The 20,335-nt window shown below is 37.6% G+C and overlaps 3 protein-coding genes across 7 annotated transcripts; 1 reads left to right on the plus strand and 2 right to left on the minus strand.

Annotated features, from left to right (window-relative positions):
• The first annotated feature begins 1,095 nt into the window (after nucleotides 1-1,095).
• Nucleotides 1,096-11,291, plus strand: pdlim3b (PDZ and LIM domain 3b). 2 transcript variants are annotated; one of them, XM_046849865.1, is made up of 8 exons: nucleotides 1,096-1,449; nucleotides 5,878-6,029; nucleotides 6,352-6,436; nucleotides 8,707-8,774; nucleotides 9,042-9,233; nucleotides 9,462-9,589; nucleotides 10,021-10,132; nucleotides 10,272-11,291. In XM_046849865.1, the coding sequence occupies exons 1-8, from the start codon at nucleotides 1,357-1,359 to the stop codon at nucleotides 10,459-10,461; spliced, it is 1,020 nt and encodes a 339-aa protein (XP_046705821.1). In that variant the 5' UTR covers nucleotides 1,096-1,356; the 3' UTR covers nucleotides 10,462-11,291. The 2 variants fall into 2 exon arrangements, with proteins under 2 accessions (XP_046705821.1, XP_046705822.1); XM_046849866.1 differs by lacking the exons at nucleotides 8,707-8,774; nucleotides 9,042-9,233 and adding an exon at nucleotides 8,119-8,306 and having other exon boundaries at nucleotides 1,100-1,449.
• Nucleotides 11,292-11,415: 124 nt separating this feature from the next.
• On the minus strand, nucleotides 11,416-16,967 carry c5h4orf47 (chromosome 5 C4orf47 homolog). 4 transcript variants are annotated; one of them, XM_046849871.1, is made up of 11 exons: nucleotides 16,828-16,967; nucleotides 16,490-16,589; nucleotides 15,922-16,047; nucleotides 15,321-15,842; nucleotides 15,054-15,185; nucleotides 14,650-14,869; nucleotides 13,821-13,958; nucleotides 13,378-13,453; nucleotides 13,090-13,272; nucleotides 12,823-12,995; nucleotides 11,416-11,787 (listed from the first exon to the last, which is right to left on the minus strand). In XM_046849871.1, the coding sequence occupies exons 5-11, from the start codon at nucleotides 15,145-15,147 to the stop codon at nucleotides 11,736-11,738; spliced, it is 936 nt and encodes a 311-aa protein (XP_046705827.1). In that variant the 5' UTR covers nucleotides 15,148-15,185; nucleotides 15,321-15,842; nucleotides 15,922-16,047; nucleotides 16,490-16,589; nucleotides 16,828-16,967; the 3' UTR covers nucleotides 11,416-11,735. The 4 variants fall into 4 exon arrangements, with proteins under 4 accessions (XP_046705827.1, XP_046705824.1, XP_046705823.1 ...); XM_046849868.1 differs by having other exon boundaries at nucleotides 15,054-15,159; nucleotides 15,922-16,050; XM_046849867.1 differs by having other exon boundaries at nucleotides 15,922-16,050.
• On the minus strand, nucleotides 16,667-19,716 carry tstd1 (thiosulfate sulfurtransferase like domain containing 1). Its single transcript, XM_046849872.1, has 4 exons — nucleotides 19,622-19,716; nucleotides 18,663-18,788; nucleotides 17,506-17,668; nucleotides 16,667-17,368 (listed from the first exon to the last, which is right to left on the minus strand). Exons 1-4 carry the CDS (start codon nucleotides 19,704-19,706, stop codon nucleotides 17,314-17,316), a joined length of 429 nt encoding a protein of 142 aa, XP_046705828.1. The 5' UTR covers nucleotides 19,707-19,716; the 3' UTR covers nucleotides 16,667-17,313.
• Nucleotides 19,717-20,335: the final 619 nt, after the last annotated feature.

Here is a 20,335-nt window from a genome sequence, read left to right on the forward strand (position 1 = left end):
TAGCATAAAAAGTTTATAATGTTAAATAAAAAAAATTCTCAGATCCCCTAGAAACATTGTAGGCTGACTCAAACGTTCCTAGAAGCATTATTTTAGCTGAGTTACTGTAACAAAACAATCAAGGACATTTTACATAATGTAGCACCTTATGAAATTATAAAATAGCAATACTTCTCAGTGGAAATAAAGTAAAAAAAACCTTCGTTTTCGTTCAGCATCATCCATTCTCAGCAGCGAGAGACACGGGTTCAGTAATGTAACCTGAAGGCTCAACCAAATAAGGAGTTGTTCAAGTGTGAAATACAATCAAGCAGATCTCATAAACAGAACAGCCACCCTTTAACATCTCATACACACAGTAAAGATGGCTTGTGCCTGCCATAAACTACAAGTGACTCTTGATTTATTTTGTTGAAACTTGGGTTTCATTTGGTGAGCAAACGATAAATTAGCTACAGGGAGTTTTCCATGAATAATATAATTCAAACCGATTATACCCACAAAGATGGCTTAAGATAAATGGGGAGTTAGAGGTCTTTTGTGGTTGCTCCAGGAGAGAAACCACAAGTAAGATCATAGAGGAATGTTGAATAGGCAGGAAAAAATGTCCACGTTGATTTCAGGTGCAATGTGATACCTTCATACTGTTACTGTGGCATGCAGCCTTTGAAAGAGGAGCTCATGCTTTGCTCCAGGTGATCCATCGCTCATCAGTTCTGAATCAGAATCAGTGTCAGAGCAGTTTCATATTCACCTAATGAAAGCCAGTGGCTTCCTTATTTCTGACACCGTCAAGCATGTACTGAACAGCTGAGATGGCGAGTTTGATCTTCTCAGTAGGCCAAGTCTCTGACTCATGTCATATCTTTGATGTGCTGAGTGATGCGTGAATGATGTTCCTGACAGATCTACACAAATGTCTGTCTAAGAGAGAGGAGAGAACTCTTGAGTAGATGGTTAGAGTGGCACATAGTAGCATGAGAGATCAAGTAGAAAAGTAAGTGGATGAGCAGCAGGATAAATTGGGAGAGGGGGCAGAGTGAGAGAGAGCGAGAGGGAGTGAGAAAGAGAGAGAACATGCTGTAGTGCACTACCTCAGAACTTCAGTTTGCTGCATGATCTCACTCTGAGAGGTGGGGCATTCTGGCATCCACCTCACACTGACTGACACACACATAAAAGGGATTTAGGAAGCACAGGCACTGACTGCCAATCAGTGTTGGTGTGTCCAGATACAGAGGAACAGCTGATTCTTGAAGTTGTGCAGCTGCTGCTCCTGCTTCCCTGTGCTTGTGTAAAAAGCGCAAGACAAGAACAAATCGAGACACAAGAAAACAAGCAGAACGAGGTAGAGACATGCCGCAGAACGTGCTGCTGGAAGGGCCGGCACCATGGGGATTTCGATTGTGTGGTGGCAAAGATTTCAACCAACCTCTAACCATCACCAGGGTGAGTGATAATAAGCGGGCACTTTGCTATAGTCTGGCTTTCATCACACACTCCAGCAGGGGTTGAGAGGCTTACAGAGATAGGAATGCTTTAGATGTGATGTGCAGGAGAAGCCTAGGAAGGAGAAAGCTGTGGGTTGAACTAAAAAACAATGCAGCTTTTCTTATTATGTCCTGGACAAGACACAAGAGAGGATTGTGAAGCCAAGCAGCTGAAATACTCCTGGAGAACATAGACCTTAACCACACTTTTTAATGCAATGCAAATCATCGCATTGCTTTATGGATCACATGAATTTGCACTCTAACACACCAATTCTTTCTGTGAAAACAAAAGATGAAGTGATGTCTGTGGTATTACTGTATTCACTCTAAAGAAATGATGATATACAGTACAGTGTTGTTTATATTTCTATAGCATTAGAGAAGTCATAAAGTATATGAAAGTTTGGATCATATTGAAAGAACAAACACTCCATGTAACAATTTCATCACCAGAGAATGTAATATATAGACAGCAGGATTATGCAAATTAATGTCATCCTCTTCGAACAAAGTTATAACTTTGCCACATATGATACATGTACAGCATAAATCACACATTGCGATTTCAGCTGATGCATTCATCAACGATGGCTTCACTTTTTTATGAAAATAAGATGATCTGGTTGTTTTACTCCTAATACATTCATTACCCTGGAAAATTCATGGATTGTTCACCCTCCTGATGCTGCTAAATATAGGGAAGGACTATACTATCACTGCACCAGAGCTCTCTCTCTCTCTCTCTCTCTCTCTAGCCTTGTGAGAACCGTCAACTAATTTCATTACTGTAGCTTATTATTAACTCATTATTACCTAAACAATTAATGCGATGCCTACACCTAAACTTAACCCTACCAGTAACCTCATTAAAGAAAAGTAAATATCTTGGCTGATTATTATTATTATTATTATTATTATTATTATTATTATTATTATTATTATTATTTAAGTTCTCAACAGCCTCCACAAGGTCAAAACTGTCAGATATTCCTGTCCTACCCATGTGGGCTTATTTGGTCCCCACCAAGAAAGAAACTCATCCACCCCCACAACCCCCCAAAACAGCCACACAAACACACATATGTCTACAATTTGGCTCCAGCGGGTTTCTCCACACCTGTTGCTCAGTGATTCGTCAGTCTCTTTAGCTCACAGCTCCTTAGCCATCTGCTGAAGGAGGAAATTTATGAAAGGTGTAAGGTTAAAAGAGGGGTAGTAGATACAGTAACTCTGGGTTAAAAAAACAACAATGTAATTTGGGGTTATTGCTCAGTACAGTAAATCCATCCAGCTCTGTGAAAATGATCAAAATACTACTATATTTCATAAACAGTTGCTGTTACTCTATGTAGCTTGATAAGATGTTACATTTACCTTGTCTCTGTTCAGTGTGAGAATGCAGTTGAATCTTTCTAATTAATATTATAACTCTTGCTAATGGCTTATGATACGACAATATAATAATAATACAGTAGGTACATGCAATAAGTGATGCATGTATTCACTGCAATATAGCTCTGATAGAACATCTGTTTTAGTGGAAGGTAGTAAACATTAATTCAAAATTATACTTCTTGTTCTTTATTTGTTTAAACTGACTATGTATCTGGGTTTTAACTGTGACTACTTTATTATATCCCTTTTTAATAAACATCCCTGAACTGTCAACATATCAAATCATCTGATTCTGATGATAGAGCTTTAGAGGGTGATAGAGCTTTACAATAAAAAAGCTGCAGTTCGGTGAAATACATTTAGAATTTGCAAGATATAGTTCAGACTTATTCCAGACTCTCATCTTATGTGACAGCTGGTGATTTTGTTCTTTACCTCTTACACAATGCATCCATATTTTCTGATGGACTAACAGTGTATGAGAACTGACTGTACAAGGAATAATGAAAAGCATCTGTGGCAGCATGAGACCTGGTTTTCTTTCTTTCAATTTCTTAAAGATTTGTTGGGCTGTTAATAATAATAAAAATAAAAAATAAAAATGATAATAATTCTTTTTCTTGTCCTTATTTTGGCTGCTTCCATTAGAGGTCGCCACAGCGGATCATCCGTCTCCACACCCCCCTGTCCTCTACATCTGCCTCTTTCAAACCAACTACCTACATATCTTTCCTCACCACATCCATAAAGATCCTCCTTGGCCTTCCTCTTTTTCTTCATCCTGACAGCTCCATCCTCAGCATTCTTCTACCGATATACCCCATGTCCCTCCTCTGCACATGTCCAAACCATCATAATCTCACCTCCCTCACCTTGTCCATCCTCATCAATCCCAATGAAAATCTCAACATCTTCAGCTCTGCTACCTCCAGCTCCACCTCCTGTCTTTTACTCAATGCCACTGTCTCTAATCCATACAACATCGCAGGTCTCACCACAGTCCTATAAACTTTCCCTTTCACTCTTCTTTCACTCTTCTATCACAAATCACTCCTGCCACTCTTCTTCACCCACTCCACCCTGCCTGCACTCTTTTCTACACTTCTCTAACACACTCTCCATTACTTTGCACTGTTGACCCTAGGTATCTGAACTCCTTCACCTTCTCCAACTCTTCTCCCTGCAACCGCACCCCTCCACTGCCCTCCCTCTCATTCACACACATTTACTCTGACTGACTCCTACTGACTTTTATTCCCCTTCTCTCCAGCGTGTATCTTTAGCTCTCCAGGCTCATCTTAACCTGCTCACTACTCTCACCACAAATCACAATATATATATATATATATATATATATATATATATATATATATATATATATATATATATATATATATATATATATATATATATATATAACATGTATTTAAATAAGTGAAATTAAGCAGGAAACCATAGGATTATATAATGCAATAAAATAATACAGTCTGTTAATGTCTGGTTGACAGACACTTTCAGCAGATAGACTTAGTGATTGTATTTTTCTCATCTAAGAATTGAAGAAACAGCTGGTTTAACATATAATATATAATTTATAATACAAGTGACAGGCTAATTTAAACAGCTGTGTAGCTTCTTTGCACAAATGCCACCTAAAAGTATGGATACATAAGTGGTTTTTAAAACTGATGCCTATGTGGTGACATCATGGCAATGTTCAGCTGTAAGTAGGTGCATACGTTTCTGCTGCTTTCTTCTAATATACAAACAATATAAATGAAATAAATTGTAAGGAAAGTAAGAAAAGAAAAAAGGAAAGAAAACTTTAATAACCATAAGTTGTCCATTACATATTCTTTCTTCCTTTTTCCCTGTGTTATTATCATGCATTATCTCATACTGCCATGATAGCATGTCTCGCTCTGGACGATTTCCCCGTGCTTTAAGTCTGAACACAGACAACAGGTGTTCTCTACAACCAAAATGAGCTCATATGTTTTTCTATGATATTTACAGTCCAGCTTTTCTAGCAGCTGCTCTGTATCCTTATCTGCATTTGAGAAATCTGTGTTGGTCATTTGCTAGAAGTGTCACTGGACCAATCTGATTTATTCCTTGTTTGTTCTAAAGTGCTGTTGATGCACATTTCTACAGCAATTATCTTGTTTGGGCTCGCACAATAGTACCAGGTGTTTGCAATAAAGCAGAGTGTGTAAAGTACAGTAAAGGCTCTTCTTATTACTGTCTGTCACATCAAAATCTCTGGTCTGGTGAGCAGATGATGGTCATTTGTATCTCAGGCTATATAAGAGGGAATTTGAGAAGTTGTCAGTGAACATGTTAAATACACAAGTGTATTTATAACCCTGCTTTACTCGATGCTATCTTCACCTAATAAATCAGGAGATGAAAATAAAAACCTCAGAAATGTCTAAGACGTTAACGCAAACGACGAGAAACTAAACCCTCTTGTGTTTGATAGTTGCCATGGCATGATTTACATCCCTCTGGGGAGAGAAACAAAGCTGAAAGGTGATGAGGAGAAGGATTTTATCAATCGAGATTAGTCACAGCCTCAGGTACAAGACCAACCCATCAGGCAAATGAGATAAATGTCTGCAGCGAGAAGAAAAATAGTTGGGAAATGAGTTGGTCAGGGATAAGAAAAGTGAAGGATGAGACAAGTAAAGAATGATGTCAGGATCCAGTAATGAAGCAGAGACAGATCTAGTGCAGTGAATGCCACAGAGGTTAGATCAGCCAACACTGGGCCGAGCTTCAGCCCCTCTGTGGGTGATACTGCACTGGATTGACATGCACACTTTACTATTTATAGATGACTTTCTGCATGGAAGAGTCAAGTGATATCTCTAAAACATAATTCTGTTTATAGGTTTCTTAATGTTAACATAGCATACTATGTTTTTTTCCATAGATTGTTGCCTGTATGTTTATTGTGCACCTTTAACCTTTAAGTACACGATTTTAGGTGACTCCTGGCAGTAAGGCCTCAGTGGTCAACCTGTGCCCAGGAGATGTCATCCTGGCTATTGAGGGAGTCCCAACAGATGGAATGACTCACACTGAAGCCCAGAACAAGATAAAAGACTCTACTAATCAGCTCAGCCTCAAAATAGAGAGGTGAGAATGATCAAGGCACTGCATCATTAAAGACTTGTTTTTTTTTTTGGGGGGGGGGGGGGTTAAATAGCATTATCACTTTGATTTATTCAGAGATAAACTCCAGGTATCTTACAATCTGTATCTCTCCTGTCATTATTCCACACCTGTTTATTGCATTATGTACTAAAGCATAAGAAAAGTAAAAAAAAAAGATATAGAAAATACAATGCCAGATGTTATATATTTTGTACTGCCAAGGCTTGTTAGATCAAATAATGAACTTGTTACACTTTTGCTGTTTAAATCAGATTGGTTGTATTGTATACTGTATGTTTTGTAGGCCTGAAACCAAACTCTGGTCACCACAAGTCATGGAGGAAGGCAAAGTTCAACCATTCAAAGTCAATCTGGAAGCAGAGCAACAAGTAAGAATAACAAGAAAAGCAGTTACTTGTGCAACATGATTTTCTGCTTTTATATAATGTAACAGAGGCTTTTCTGTGTATTTCTTCCTAAATGCTTGTGCATGAGAGGTATGAAAGAGATTGAGTGTCATTGCTCTGGTTTATTTGATGGAAGGGAAGTTGATTTAAAAGCAGTTTAGCAGCCAAGAGTAAGCAGACTTACTCTTGGCTGAAATGCCCACAATAAAATCTTAACTGCTTGGATATTTCCTTTAACAATGGCTAACAATCTGCTTCCAGACGTTATGCATGCATGCTTGTTTTTATCCATTTCTTTTCCACTCATTTTTTTCTCTGAGCAAATCCCCAATGTTCCTATCAATTTGTTTGGGACTTGTTTCATGACTAGCTCTTTAGGCCATTAGAAACTGGTAGATAAACATTTTCAAGTGAACACTATGACTTTTGGTCTGTCGAAGCTGTACCACCAAGATGGAATCCATACACTGACTGTTGAGTATTGTTAAGCACATATAAAACATACATACACTATACAAATAATATTTAGCATTAAATCTATTTTAAAGTTAAAGCTAACCTCATGTTAGAAAGTACATGAGGAAAAAACAAAGTACACACTCCTTCAATTCTATGTTTTTATTCATCAGGAACTAATAAAAAAAATGTTGTGGTCCATATCAATCCACAAAACTAACTTTTGTTTTAGAACATGGCACTGGGTGTGATGACCAATCAGTATTTTAATGATAAATAATAAAAAAACTTTTGATGTACTAAGAAACACCTATAGGCCACATTGAGCTTCAAATTTTTTGTGTCTCTTGTCAAATGGTCTTGCCTTGGAATGTATTTGCATGGATGCTCATTCCTGGGAAGATTTTCATCTGTCTCAAGGGCTCTCTATTTCTGATTGAAGATGGCCTTATAACCCTTCTCAAGTTGTTGAGCTTTACTGCTGTTTACTCAAGTTGCTAATTCTGCTAAATAAAAACACAGAATGGAAGAATTTTCTTTTTCCCATGACTATATTTTTGCTGCTATAGGATTGGTATAATCTTTGCAACTGTTTCTTCTGTTTCAGAGAGAAATCAAATGAACTAGGTGTTAGATAATAATAATAATAATAATAATAATAATAATAATAATAATAATAATAATAATAATAATAATATTGGAACGTTACTAACAATGATATAGGTTCGACTAAGGTTTGTAATAACACATGCTTTAATGAAAATAATTAAATAATGTAATTTAAATACTAAACATAGATTTATTCTAACCACGAATACATTTAAAAAAGAACTGTAACATGCACAATGATTTATCAAATGTGCCTGGATATTAGTGAGTATATGAATGTGTGTGCCTAGCACCCTGTGATCGGTCCATTAGCTATAGATCCACTGTGACCCCGACCAGGATGAATGTTACTGAAGATAAATGAAGGAATGCATGAATAAATAACTGAATAATAGGTGTGTGAGCAGAATGAATTACTTTTGAAGGGAGAAATATCAGGCCTGAAGTAATTGTTATTCCACAAGTATATTCAAATGCACAATATGATCATAAATATCAGCCTAAAGGAAAACTTAAAAATGGAAAGTTGTGTTGTGATTTTGATTCAAAAATGCATAGTCTATATAATGCTTCAGCATGCAGTGTGTGTATGTATGCAGGGGTTTAAGCCAATAGGCACAGGCCATAACAGAAAAGCACAGCCGTTTGTGGCTGCTGCCACCTTGGATGACAAAAGGCAGGTGGTGAGCTCTTCTTACAACAGTCCCATAGGCCTCTACTCTGAGGGCAACATCCAGGATGCCCTGCATGGACAAATCCGTGGCCTGGTGCATGACAGGCCCAATGGGTGAGTGACAGTCTAATTATCAGCAGCTATAGAAAGAACCTCACTAGTCTCTCTTCATCCTGGATTAACCTGCTTGATTTCTAACACATGTCTGTGTTATAACACTTCATCTGTTGAGTCAGAGGTTCTCCTAGGTCCTGCTACATAGCCAAAGTCCATCCAATCCACATTTACAGCAAATAAGAATTTCAGAATGCATCAAATCTATATTGATTGGATTTATTTCACACCATAGATACGGTTTTTGCTTACCCATGTAGTTTCAGGTACATTTGGTTAATCCATAAATAGATTACGTCTTTAGGTAAGAAATGTCAGATCTAGGAGGACGTCTGCGCTCTTCCTTTCACCCTCTAACTGGCTTTCTTAACTGTCCTTCCTCCCTTCTTATGTCTTGCAGGACCTTGGCTATTTCGAACACAAGTTTAATGTCAGGCCAAAGCCCTTCACACCTGGGGGTCAAAGCAGGTTATTAGACTATTATTAAAACAACATAAGAGAAACAGCATAAAATTCAAACTTTCGGATTACAGTAATGCAATGAAATCTGTCAAATTTAGACATTGTATTACACTAAACATCATATTTTTTTCTGTGAAATTCTTTAACTGGATTTTACTGACCTTCTTTTACTTATCATCTCCTTTTTTTCTGGTTCTTCTCTACTCTTTGCTGTCCTTTTCTCCAACTCTATTTTCACCATGGCTTTCTAAACCCCAAAATCTTCAACTTCAGAAATAACACATCTCAGAGGGTGACGTCGAATGTAGTTCAGGGGACAGCACCAGTTACTAATCGCAGCCAAATTGAAGTTCTGGCTCGTTCCACTCAGTATAACACCCCCATTAACATGTATTCAGATGCCAGTCTGTCAGAAGCTCTACAGCACACTCAGTTATCTGATGTAGCTGATAAACCAGCAACCAGGTAACCTATGCTTGGTTAAACTTCACATTACTTCAGCTTAACTAACTTTCATCTAAATCTACAATAAACACTATATTTATAATAATGTAATCATTAATGCCTTTCTGTACTGTAACAAAGTGTTTTGGATGCTAACGTGCCTGATTTGGACATGTATTATTGATGTAGAATATATAGGGGCTCCTTTTGGAACATTAGTGTGATTTTTGTTCCTGTTTGTGTTCTCAGTGGTAAAACCCTGACATCCATTGAGGACTCTGATGTGTACCGAATGTTGCAGGAAGATAATGACGCTCCCCATGAGCCTCGCCAGTCCGGCTCATTCAGGGCCCTGCAGGACTATATAGAGAGTGACGGTTAGTTACCAGAACATATATGTGTGTTTATATATATTCTCTTGTTGCTATTTAATCTCTAATTAATCTAAATTGTGCAGCATGGTGGTACAGTGGAAAACATTGCTGCTTCACAACTTCAGGGTTCAATCCTGAGCTTGGGTTACTGCTTGTATAGGGATTTACTTGTTCTCTCTGTTAATGCGTTGATTCTCTAACATTGGACAAACCATGCTATTAGGTGGATTAGCTACTGTAATCCAATGTGATCTAGGATAAAGTGGTTACTAAATGAATAAATGAATGAATAAATGAATGAATGAATGAATGAATGAATGCATGAATGAATGAATGAATGGTTGAGTACCACTAGAGTGTGCCAGAAATGTTTCCAATTTCTAACAATTATGTACGAGCACATCATTTATAACAACTCATTGTCCTTTTGACAGGTACAAAGCCTATGATAACCAGGAGTGTCAAAGCTCCAGTGACGAAGACCCACGCAGCCACAGCTTCCCTACAGAAACTGCCTCTATGTGACAAATGTGGCAATGGCATTGTGTGAGTTCAGCTTCAAATATTTTAGTATGATTGCACTCGAAAGCTCTGTCCAACATCCACCCCTTCACTGGACAGCCCCCTTTTCAAGATGTAGATGTAAATTCCAACGTTAACTTTAACTTATATGGCTGTTTGACAGGGGTACCGTGGTCAAAGCCCGGGACAAGTTTCGCCACCCTGCGTGCTTTGTGTGCGCTGACTGCAGCATGAACCTGAAGCAGAAAGGATACTTCTTTGTGGAGGGGCAGCTGTACTGTGAGACTCATGCTCGAATCCGAATGAGACCTCCAGAGGGACAGGATCTGGTCACTGTGTACCCTAATGCTTAAAAGACACTACAGCTCCGATCTTTACTGCCTTTTGATGCTGCAACCCATTGAAGAATGTAGAAATGTTTGTTGCTTGTTGAAACCTGGTCTTCTCTAAGGGAAATATTCACAATATTATCCAATCTGGTTTTGTTCAACGTAAAAGACAATGCTTGCTTGACAGTTTTAAGACCTCATTTAGGCACCAAAAGAGTAAAAGCAAGAGATCGAACATAGTGTCATTTTTGCTGTGCTCTAATGATAGAATGTCAAAACTGATTCTTTCAGGTGTATCATGATTATTTTAAGATGATAATTTTTCAGTGATTTATTTCATACTCATTTATAATATGCCATCAAGTATTCACACAGTCATATTTACTGGCTACAGATTTTATTTTAACATTGAACCAATTATTTCTTAGCATTTATTTTAGCACAGTAATATAAATAAAACAAAAACCCACAATATCCTTATTAAGTCTATAAACTCTAGAAAGTGAAATGTTTTTTAGTAGGTTTGTTCTTGTGATATAAACCAAAGTCCCATCACACCCCATAACCAACACCAGTTAATAATTCTTTCAGGTGGGATGGACCCTGCATATGCCTTTTTCTTGATTATTACAGTTTTATAATAAAGATATTATTTCCTTGAAATCAGTAAACACAGTTAATTATTTGGACTTAATCAATCTAGACTTACTGCTCTTTATACAGTATTTCTGAAGGTGGCCAGCCCTGAAAAGGATTATATAGCTACAAAGCTTGCTGCACTACATAGCTCTGTCCACATGGTGGCAGTATTTGGACCTTGAAAATGTAATTAAACGCACCAAAATTATACAAAATAGTTATTTTGGGTGTTTTTTATTATATAATGAATGACAAAGCATGTACTAAACAACAAGCATCAACAATGCAGGCTTATATTACACTGTGTCTAAACGCAGCTTCAGCTTCCACATACATGTTTTGCAAGTGAAAATGTTCAGGACCTTCTGGTTCTGGTCTACAATCTGTTTTGCAAATCTGACCACAGTGAGCTCTGCTGCTTTGCTGCTTTTATCTTTCAGTCTAACAACATACTTCAGAATATCACAATGATGAGAAGATAAAAGGGGTTTGTAAGAAAAGTATGACAGGTATGGTTTACAGGTATGCGTGCCTGCAGCCACAAGAGCATTCGTGTCTGGCACTAATGAAATTATACTTGCAACAGGATGTTACCCAGGAGATTGAATTGATTTTCAGATTTACAACATCATGAAATGGCTGCTTCCAGACCTCGCCACTTAGTATGCCATTACAGAGGGGACTTGATTGTAATTGGTGGAGTTCACAAACCTGTGAATAGAATAATGCAAAATATACATCATTTAAAATCCTTCCCTGCCTGAATCTTGACATCATTTTAGATAAGGAGCCAGTTTCACAAGTGCTGTAGTACAAAATGTCCTAAACATGCCCAAAAGCTAAGCAGGTGTGACTTAATCATAGTGAAGGTTATGCTTTGATCACAACAGTCACATGTGCTTATTAAATGTATATAATCCAAACCATCAGAATCAGAACCAGAAAGGGTTTTAATGCCAAGTGTGCTCACACACAATGAATTTGTTTTTGGTACCATAATATTGTAGGTACAACAATATTTCAATAAAAAAATTAAGAAAGAAAATGTATACACAGTGAAGAGTCAGGGTGACGTATGCAAAACTTTCCATATCAGATATCAGCCGTCGTATTGTCTGTGATGCTCCTGTGCCACTGTTTCAATAAAATCTTATTTATAATGTGCTCCTTATTCAATTTAGGTTGAGCCAGACTCAAAATGTGCTATAGTTATATACAGTGCCAGTTCATTCTTGGATCTGATTGGTTAAAATAGAATGTTCCTTTTTCTATAGCAGCATGTCTGACAGTTGTTTCCCACCAAAGGAAAGTAACTGTTTTGCATTTTCTGGATTTTCTGGAGAGAGTAAATAGTACATGATAAGGGAATGATGGCTTACAGCCATTATATTGTAAGTGGTAACCAGAATGAACTACTGACAAGCCACAGTATTATATGTAATGAATGTATAATAGGTTATAAGGCAAAGACAAAAACAAAAATTAACAAAAAATAAAAAAGCACAAGCAGTGTTCATATTCATGAAGTGTATGTCTGGAGTTAAAACTGGAGTTTTGTAAAAAAAAAAAAAAGTCACATTAAAAAGTCACATTTTCCCAGACTCCCCCACACATACATATGTGGTATTTGCACTTTTGACAGTTTATGGAATACAATTTTTATTTTAACATAAAAAAACCTTTATATTATTGATGTTTACATTACAATAGTTGACAAATGTCTTATTTTGCATATCATAGACTTACCTGTTTACATTCAGAGAGATTATGCTTTTAACTGGCATGCTCTTTGGGCCAATTGATGGGTGGAAGATTTTCATCTCCTTATTTGTGCTCACTGACTTTGGCTTCTTAATGACGTAGGGGTCGGTGGAATGGGACGGATATGCATCGAATGTTCCTGCTTTCATTCCTCCAATCTAATATAATGTGAAGACAAAATAATAACCACTATAATGAATAACCATTAAAATGAAATGTTTGGGTAGTTAAAACTCATGCATTATGCCGTACCCTTTTACTTGGAGATGGAGGTTTGAAGGGTACAGCAAAGTGTTGCTTCTTTTCCTCTGGTATGGCTGAAAGTGGCAGAGGTTTATTAAACTTGTACGGATTGCTATCGAAACATTCCCTTGGATGAAGGTTTAATCGAAATGGCCCTCCTTTCATCTGAGATTTGTGAGCTGTCTTCTGATGCTGGAAAACAGATGATGGTTTGTTCATTGATAATGCAGTATTATGACCTGTTTTTTAAAAAAATTTACGATTTTTTTTCTATTTTTTCTTTTCATAATTGTATACCTTTAGCAGCTCTCTCACACGATCATAGGGGTCAGAAGAATACAATTCCAATTTGGACAGTGTGACACCTGGAAAGCTATTATACAGATGGGAATATAACTCAGTCTCAGTTCCAGTTACGTCTGAATAGAAAGCACTTTCCTCAGGCTCGACTGTAGTGGAATTAAAAATGGTTAAGCGAATTCCCCATGAGAGGAAATTCCCTAAGCAACGGCACTGAGCTCTAACTTCATCTTTCATTTTAAATCACATCCGTGCAGTTCTGAGAGGAGTTAGATGAAAAATGGTTTTTGCCTGAGATATCCTCAAGAGGAAAAATGCCATTCTAACAATACACTGAGTCAAGACAAAATAAACACACAAGATCAAGAAACGATCTTTATATAGTTCACACACAGAGAAAAGAAAATCATCGCAGTAGGAATAATAAAGTCCTTACTGACCCATATCCACTTCCTTTCTTGGGTGGACTAGTGAATATGTTCTTGCCTGGGGATTTGTATGGCTTCTTGGGAATCAGCAGGGGACTCATAGCCTGAAAAGGGCCACCAAGTGTTCCATAGTAACTGCCAATACCTGAGCTGCACAGCATTACAAATATAATTAACTGCCAATGGTGCACACACAAAAACACACATTGCACAAAAAAGTCAATTTTGAGGATGTTTAAGGGAAAAAAACCACTGGTGATTAATATTCTTTTGTACCAAAATGCACCAGACATGTCAGAAATGTATTTTTTTTTCAATGCAAGTATTATGTGGTAGTGAGATAGTATGAAAACAGGCAGAGTTCGGTTTGTCCTCATTAAGATCAAGACAAAACCTTGGTGCAGTTCTGTATTTGGGCCAGACTCCAGAGCCATGAGACCCATGATGGAATGGAAATTCTGAGTGTTGCCTCTTCTCAGTGAAAAAATGACCATTACATCATATTGCCCTCTGTGGCCTCACAATCATGTCATTGTCATGCTGCTTAGAGTAAACTTTTAATGAGTATAACACCTTGTCGTAACTTGAATTAAATTGCCTAATAGTACATTTTCCATCAACCTTTGCCAAAGGTGGCTGTTTTTATCTGTTAATGTTTTCACCTAACAAAATGTCACAAAAGTGTCAAATTCAATGGGGCTAATGTAAGTTAGTTCAGTCTAATAGCAAAATAATCAATTCCACCCTCTGATCACTGTAAAAGTAAATTTACATGTACACTTTCTCAATGGAAAATTGAGAGGAAAAAAAAAAAAAGACTATTACTAAATTTCATCCTTACGATTTCTTTTCCCCACTGCAGGGTAAAAATGCCTTTGTTAAGTTCTTCTTGGCCTGCTGAATCTGGTACTGCCTTTGGATTTGGATTTTGTCGGTCAACGCCTCGTTCTCAAAGATCCGCTTGAACCCTGTATCAAAGTAGCCAGCCTGGAGTGCTGATTTCGTCTTTGGCCCACTGACCAACATCTGCTTATTTTTATGGGCAGCCTCATTAAATGGACCTTTCAAGAAGATATAAAAGGAATACACATAGATAGTCTTACATATCCTGTGACAGAGTTCAAGTGCAGGTTTAAGATGATAAATATCACTATATGAATTTTAGAAACATTTCCAGCTTCAGCGGCTCTGATCAGGATAAGATTTATGTGCAGTGGGATTTGGTGTAATATGATTTAGACCTACGATAATTGAAAGGTCTGTATTTGTCTCCTATGGAGATGTAGCCCATTTCTTTGAAGAGCCCAACTCGCTCCATGTCAGACTTTGAATCAGGCATGTTACCAAACTCCTGCAGAAATTTCCTGAATGAAGCAGCTATGTAAATAAATATTAAACATATTAATACATAGCAATTCAAGTTTTTTTTTTACTCAAACTACATTCTATTCATAGACAACCTATTTATAATTTATTTGTAACCTAAAAATAGCTAATTAGTTAATAACCTACCTTTAAAATATATGAAACCTTGTTCACTGCGTTCTATAACTTGTTGGAAATGTGGAAGAAGTTGTTGCTTGTGGTTTCGTGGTTGTTGGGGGGTTTGTGTATGTCTGTCTCCTTGGTACCGGCTGTAAACTAACCTCTAACCATCACACTGAGCTGAACTGCCTGTCACACCGGTCAGCTACTGTTCACACAGCAGGAGGGAAAAACTCGATCACAATGACGTTAAAGCTGTTTTAGTAGTTTATTATGTACATAACATTAATGCACGATTACAAAGGTTTTCAGCCCCTCATTGGAGATCAAAATGAACGACTCATCACTACAGTACACACTCAGTTCCATGCATTCAGTGCTTGAAAAACTCCTCAGACTCCTGCGAATCAACTTTCTTGAGCAAACGTGCAAAACTGCATTGATCAGAAACAAAAGTCAACATGAACACACTCAACCGAACATCTGTGTCTAAGAGCTCTGATCATCTGATCTCACACTGTTCAGGTCCTCCAGGGTGACAGCGACCACCTGATCAAAATAAACAACACCGTGACGACCAAAAAACAACAAACTGCATTCAGAGGAATGGAGACTGTGAAGCGGTTACATTTTGGTGCTGAGGGTCGTGATAGTCGCAGATTTGCTCCGGGAAGGCGGCGCGAATCAGCTGCTTCACTTCAGCCGGAAAAACGTACGTGGGTTTGGGCAGTTGGTCGCATCCGATCCCGTGCTGCTGCTTCCGGCGGGACAGACAAAAGCGTTTATACAGGACAATAACGTGGTGTCGCGAGACACAGACAGGTGCTGGAGTGTCAAACGCTTATTCACACAGCACATATCGTTATATACACGTTTAACAGCTGTCTGTAGACTTGAAGATTTTATTGGCTGTCAACTGCTACGGTGAGGAGGATTAACCAATCAGAATGACGGATATCTGTTCGAAAGCCTATTAAATGTATACACTGTGATATCAGGTGCAGCTACTGCAGAAAGCTAGATCTTGTTTAGTATTTCCAATTCCATCGTTCCTAATGTGCCATTTTGATAATAATCGTATTTTTAAATAATGTGTAATAATAAAATGATTGTCCCCTGCTGAAATTTATTTATAAATGACTGAATATTTTTAAAGAGAAAATAAATAAATGTAGAAGTGCTCCTTCTGTTCCTACTAATCTCCGCTGGATGAGGCGGTAGGATTTCCTTCGCCTGGCCGGGTCACCTTTTAGTCTGGAGGCGGCATGAAGTAATGGCGCCACCCAGAGAGGAACACTGTGTGGTGAACACACACACACACACACACACACACCCGACAACCACAGCGAACACACAGCGGAAAACACAGCGTGTTTAATTCATATTTTAATCTTTACACAACATATTAGAGGCAAACAGCTACAGCTAAATGACTGACATTCATAACATGACATGTATTACATTGACGTTGAAACATCACTTTACAGTTTTTTTTGTTAAAACAATGATTGGTGACTGATTAGCAGGTTATTACCTGAAAGAAGAACACAAAGTAGTGTAAATATCCATGTTTCTGAGGTCCAACTTTTTGACTAAATAAACGAACAATCCACCGCTTCACTAACAGCACCATGTAACAATCTACAACAGAATAGACGTTTGTGCGCATGCGCAATTCAACCACAGCATCGAAATGGAAATAAAATACAAAAGTAGAATCTAAAAAATACAAAAAAAAAAAGACACCGCTTTCTTAACCCTTAAATGTTCAAATAATTTCTAAAATTTATTGTTAAAGTACCAATTGGATTGGAGTAACATTTATATTTATGACAAATTCCTGAAAAAAGTCCACTTCAGTTGCATATATTCAAATTAAATTTCAGTAGATAAATTATCTAGATAATATGGATATAAATATTATACAGTAGAAATCCAGTGAGAGAAACTGTGCCCAAATGTGTCTAGTGCTACTCTTATCAGATGAACTTGGACAGCTGTGCCGGGTGCCTCAGCAGCATCATTTGCCTTCCTTCTCTGCCCATTCCTTGTAACCTCCTGTATAGTTCTGTGCACTGAAGAGAAACCACACACACACAAAGCGAGTAATTAAAAACCGAAAATGCAATTCAGTTGAAATAAAGTAACCCACATTTATATACATTGACTGTATTAGCTGCTTGCACATAACAACAAAGAATCCAGATCATACTTTTTGAAGCCGAGGTTTCTGGCTTTATCTGTAGCGACTCCTCCACGCCTTCCCATCTGGCAGTGAAACACAAGATCACGGGTATCCAGCAAGGGCTTGGGGACATCAAATTTCTCTTGAAATGCTTGTGCATCCAAAGAGAATTCCTTTTCTACATCTTCCACTATAAGACACAGTAAGGACAACAGGGACATGGCATAGTTATAAACTATCCTATAACAGAATAACATATATATTTAAGTCCAATGTGAAACACACTGAAGTATTTGTGATGTGCTTGAATATTCGAGTGTTAATGTTATGGCTGCTGCTAATGTTTTTTTATAATTATTATAAGTATTATTATCTCAAATCATTAAAGGGTCATGATCAGATTGATTATGTTCAAGATCAATGTCTTATTTATAGAAATCATAGAAACATGTGGTGCAGACAGTTAATGTTGCACTGATCAGAGTGGCACCGGGCAGTGCACCTGACTGATCTCCTTAATCTAGTATTGGTCATTTCCTACCCCCCCAATCAGCCCCCCACCTTCTTACATAGGACAAATACCAACAAGGGAAGGCAAAGGCTAACACATGGTTCCTCTGAGACACATAATATCTGCCCCTTCCACATGCACGAATGCCTTTGGTTTGCAAGTGTTGCTGTGATTGATGAGGAGAAAGACAGTATGCAAGAGAGCAAAGACTTGGACTCTTGAACTTTTATCTATACATGGCTGAGGCAAGATGCAAACCCGTGATCTCTGGATGATGAAGCGAAAGCATTGCTGCTGTACCACTCAGGAGCTTGAATCTGTTCTGTTTAAGCAACATGTACAGACAAGGATGTAGGAGAGCTGAACAGACAAAAATGCTGCTACATCAAGCTCTTTAAATAGAAAAGAATTGAGGATAACTCCGACTGGGGCCACTGTCATGTGTAGTCAAATGGCTTTGTGGTTAATGCAGGAAACCAGAATAAAAACCAACCAACCGATGTATGTAAAAGAAAACTGAAAACAGTAGATTTATTACATTATAAATCTGGACCACAGAAGATCCGTGTTAATTATAAAGAGGAGTGTGTGTTTAATATTGCTGTAGTAATGAGTTAGTAATAACTGTGCCATTACTGCACAGTATCACAGTTGTTTTTGCTCTGTGACTCACATGGGATATGGATGGAGCCTGGGATGCGTCCTCTATCCACTTCGTCTTTGGAACGCACGTCCACAAGCAAAAGGTCTTTATTATTCTCTCGGAGGGATTTGAGATCGCTGTAGGATATCTCTTTACCTAAAATTATATAACAAAAGTGTCACATGGAGAATCTTGGCTGAAGAGCACTCGATCGCAAAGTGGTCTCTGAAGCATAGTCAAGCATGTTCTGTGATTTCTATTGAATTTATTTACCGTTTAATTTTGTTTTAGTGCTGAAAATCACAACCTGCTATTATAAAAATTGTTATTGACTTTATTATTAAGTTCTTGCAGTGCTAGAAGAGAGGAGCTAGTGTCTGCCTTTGCCAGCTTGTAAAACAGAAAATTCAGCTTTGTTGATGGAGAAAGTTTGTAATATAAGATGCAAAAATCACACACAGGTTGTCTTATGTAATCCAAGAACAGGATGTTTATTCTCCAGCAGATTTCACTTGAAATGCGAGCACTGTGTAATCTTGTAGAACAGTGATTTCTCTAAGACCATCTTCAGAAGGGGCAAAAAAGTGCAAGTCATGATTATGTGGCGTCACCCATCTCCTGAGATCCTTCACTAACACCAGGGAAACAAGGGTGGAAAAACAATAGTTGCTAAATCGATTCCCTGACGATCATATAGAATATTATGTAAAAAAAAAAAAAAAAAAAAGTAAAAAAAAGAACATGGGCCACACTGATTATAAAAATTATAAATATATAAATACAATTAAATAACAAAAAGATTTACTAATTATGACCCTGAGCATATCCGAGTATACAGAACGTGTTTATCTGCAGCCTTCGTCGGTAAATAAATACAAAGCGCGGCTCATTCAAACCAGTATCATCACTTATTCACTGTTTCTCTTTAGATAAGCATTGTAAAAGGCTGAAAAATAAAAATAAATATATAGATTGCAGAGTTTACTTACCTGTACTGGCCATGTTGACGCTTTTTACCCGCTCGACAGAAAACTGTTGAATGTATGTACAACTTCCTCGTTGTTGTGTATTCATACACCGGTGGGCGTGGCACAACCGCGCCATCCAATAGCAACTGTCCGATTATTCATATTCAAAATAGACACCGCCTTTCGACCCACATTCTTTCATGTATGGGTGTATAAAATAAAAGTCGTGGAAGACAAAACTAGTTGTCAACAATGTCGACCTACAAAATTAGCATTTTATACACAATAATTTACACGAAATGATCTGCAATTGTGTGGTTTTATTTTAGGCATGTAACTGTAGGTAATGCGTGCACATGCTTGCGTGTGAGAAATAGAACAACACATTATTCATAATCAAGACTCATTTAGACAAGGAAAATTAACCAGTTTTTAAATACGATACCCATTGTTGTTGAGTGCATATATAACCCCTTTATACATACACACATATACAGTGTATATACACTGACATAACATTATGACATTAAAACATTGTGAGAGGTGAAGTGAAATACACTGATTATCCCTTCATCATGGCACCTGTTATTGGGTGGGAGATATTTGGCAAGTGAACATTCTGTTCTTAAAGTTGATGTGTTAGAAGCAGGAAAAATGGGCAAGCGTAAAAATTTAAAGTGTGTGACGAGGGCCAAATTGTGATGTCTAGATGACTGGGTCAGAGCATCTTCAAAA

This window comes from Silurus meridionalis, chromosome 5 (assembly GCF_014805685.1).
Source record: "Silurus meridionalis isolate SWU-2019-XX chromosome 5, ASM1480568v1, whole genome shotgun sequence".
Lineage (NCBI taxonomy): Eukaryota > Metazoa > Chordata > Actinopteri > Siluriformes > Siluridae > Silurus > Silurus meridionalis.